General features: G+C 52.7%; 1 protein-coding gene across 1 annotated transcript; it reads left to right on the forward strand.

The window, feature by feature from the left end:
* The first annotated feature begins 389 nt into the window (after positions 1 to 389).
* Positions 390 to 1,840, forward strand: LOC121999689 (amino acid transporter AVT1H-like). Its single transcript, XM_042554335.1, has 3 exons — positions 390 to 516; positions 601 to 1,211; positions 1,307 to 1,840. The coding sequence occupies exons 1-3, from the start codon at positions 390 to 392 to the stop codon at positions 1,838 to 1,840; spliced, it is 1,272 nt and encodes a 423-aa protein (XP_042410269.1).
* The last annotated feature ends 756 nt before the right edge of the window (positions 1,841 to 2,596 follow it).

A 2,596-nucleotide genomic window follows, 5' to 3' on the forward strand; every position in this document is an offset into this window, starting at 1 on the left:
GAATTCTTTTTGGCCTACTACTAATCTCTCAGCGGACTAAAGCGATCGTCTTCACGTAGATCCAACTCTGTGTATATCTGAATCACTTGCGTGAAGCACCAATAATAGATTTTCTGAGACGGATTACAGTACTCCCATTAAATACATCAAATAATAGTTCCTGTTTCTTGCAACTAACAGATATAGAAGACCCAAAAGCAAGCAGTGATCAGGAGAATGTTCCCAGCAACGATAGCAATGACCAGCTGTAGTCCACCACCAAGTCATTAGTCATTGCATTCAAACTCGACCTTATAAATTCCAGCAGCGCCACCGCCAAGTCCTCCGACAACATCGATCCAAGCTAAGCAAGCATTCATTCCTCGGTGAAACTTCGTCGGAATCAGACCATGAAGGCCGCGAACTGCGTGATTTGCGTGGAGGAGAGCAAAGTCTGTGCCTGTGCGAGTGAGGCAAATGCCAAGGCCACCAGCTCGTTCACGCATTCTGTCATCAACATGGTTGGCATGCTCATAGGTACACGCATGAATCTTCGATTTTCCGTTGATTACCGTTAATATGTTTAATCGGCTTCCGTAACTGATTTGTCGGTCGGTTCAGGGCTGGGGCAGTTGTCGGCTCCCTACGCACTGGAGAACGGAGGATGGAGCTCGGCGCTGCTGCTCATCGGCTTCGGAATCATGTGCGCGTACACCGCGCACATCATCGGCAGGTGCCTCGACGACGACGGCGGTGGCTCCAAGAGTTACCAAGACATCGGCGAGCAAGCGTTCGGATCCAAAGGCAGGATCGTAGCCTCTGCCTTCATCTACCTGGAGATCTTCTTCGCGCTCGTGTCCTACACCATCTCGCTCAGCGACAACCTGCCGCTGGTGCTCGCCGGCGTGCACGCGCACGCGCCGTGGCTCCACCTGTCGACTACGCAGCTTCTGACGGCGACGGCGGTGCTGGTGGCGCTGCCGACGCTGTGGTTGCGGGACATGTCGTCGATCTCGTTCCTCTCCTTGGGAGGGATCCTCATGTCTCTGCTTATGTTTGCGACGGTTGCGTGGGTGGCGGCGTTCGGCGGCGTGGAAGGGAGTCATGAGATTCCGGCGCTGAGGGTGGAGATGCTCCCGAGGATCTCGGGCTTGTACATGTTTAGCTTCGCCGGCCACATTGTGTTCCCCAATATCTACACCGCCATGAAAGACCCTTCCAAATTCACCAAGGTATATATAGAAATTCTTTTTTCATCCAATCGAGGAAATGCTTGAATTAATTTGCCAAAAACTAATTCAATCGTCTATATAATATGATGATGCAGGTGTCCATTGCAAGCTTCGCCATTGTTACCTTGCTCTACACCGCACTAGCTTTCATGGGCGCGCTGCTCTTCGGCCCGGCGGTGAGGTCGCAAATCACGCTCAGCATGCCGCCGCGCCTCGGCGCCACCAAGGTGGCGCTTTGGGCCACCGTGCTGACCCCGATGACCAAGTACGCGCTGGAGTTCGCCCCCTTCGCCACCCAGCTGGAGCGTCGCTTGCCCCCTTCCATGTCCTCGCGCGCCAGAAGGCTCCTCAGCGGCGGCGTCGGGTCCGCCCTGCTGCTCCTCATCCTCGCCCTCGCCCTCGTCGTCCCCTACTTCGAGGACGTCCTCAGCCTCACTGGCTCCCTCATCAGCGTCGCCATCTCCATCATCTTCCCCTGCGCCTTCTACCTCAGGATATACTGGGCCCGCTCCTCGCGAGCCAGCGTCGCCTTCCACGTCGGGCTCATCGTGTTCGGGGCTGCGATTGCGGGGATGGGCACAGTCTCGTCCTCGCAAGCCCTGATTCGAAGCATTCGGAGAGGCCATTAAACAAATTGTATAGATGATTTAAAACGACAGGAATAATTAATAAAAATGAGATTTATGTGTGATCTCGTCCGGAATATGAGTGAGACGGGGCCGGGCGAGCGGTCAGTGATGTTGATAAGGGGTGATTGAGCTCTTCGAAAGTACTATTGAGGATGGCTGGCGAGGGATGATGACGAAGAGGGTGGTACAGGGGTCCTGCGCACACTCAGACAAGCACCATGCACGTTAGGGACCAAGCACCAGGGAAAAAGTCCCCGCAGCAGACCCTCCGACGCTCAAGTCAGGTACTTTTTCCCCAGAAGAACAGTAAAACGCAAAAAAAAGAAAGTAGAAGATAGATGTGAAAAAGTTAGTGAGTGTACCTGTGTAAGGGAGAGGATCCTCTTTTTATATGGCAGTGTGTACTTCTAGCTTCTGACAAGTATCAGGGAATGTCGGATGTCAGACCTTGTCTGGCGGTGAGTGACGCGTGGCGTCCTCTTATAGGTTGGCAGAAGGTTCTGCTAGCAGCGAGTCACAGACCGTTAGAATATACCCTGACATGCAACAGTTATTCTCTGACAAGTGATTACGATTCTCTGACTTAGTTGTCGTTTTTGCTAATCGAGAATGGACAAAAGGACTCTTGATAATCATCAGTCGACGAGCCTGACCTGGATATATCTGAATAGTCCGTCATATCCTAGCCAGGTGTACTAGGTTCTTATATGTGAGTCTACTTGAGAAAACCCGACCGGTACAGATAGTTCCCGCTCT

Source organism: Zingiber officinale, chromosome 7A, assembly GCF_018446385.1.
Source record: "Zingiber officinale cultivar Zhangliang chromosome 7A, Zo_v1.1, whole genome shotgun sequence".
Taxonomy (NCBI): Eukaryota; Viridiplantae; Streptophyta; class Magnoliopsida; order Zingiberales; family Zingiberaceae; genus Zingiber; species Zingiber officinale.

Excerpts from the sequence above, each read along its gene's own strand:
- LOC121999689 (XM_042554335.1), top strand. The coding sequence starts at position 390 with ATGAAGGCCGCGAACTGCGTGATTTGCGTGGAGGAGAGCAAAGTCTGT. Across the intron at positions 517-600 it reads CATGGTTGGCATGCTCATAG|GGCTGGGGCAGTTGTCGGCT; the intron begins GTACACGCATGA and ends CGGTCGGTTCAG. Across the intron at positions 1,212-1,306 it reads ACCCTTCCAAATTCACCAAG|GTGTCCATTGCAAGCTTCGC; the intron begins GTATATATAGAA and ends ATGATGATGCAG.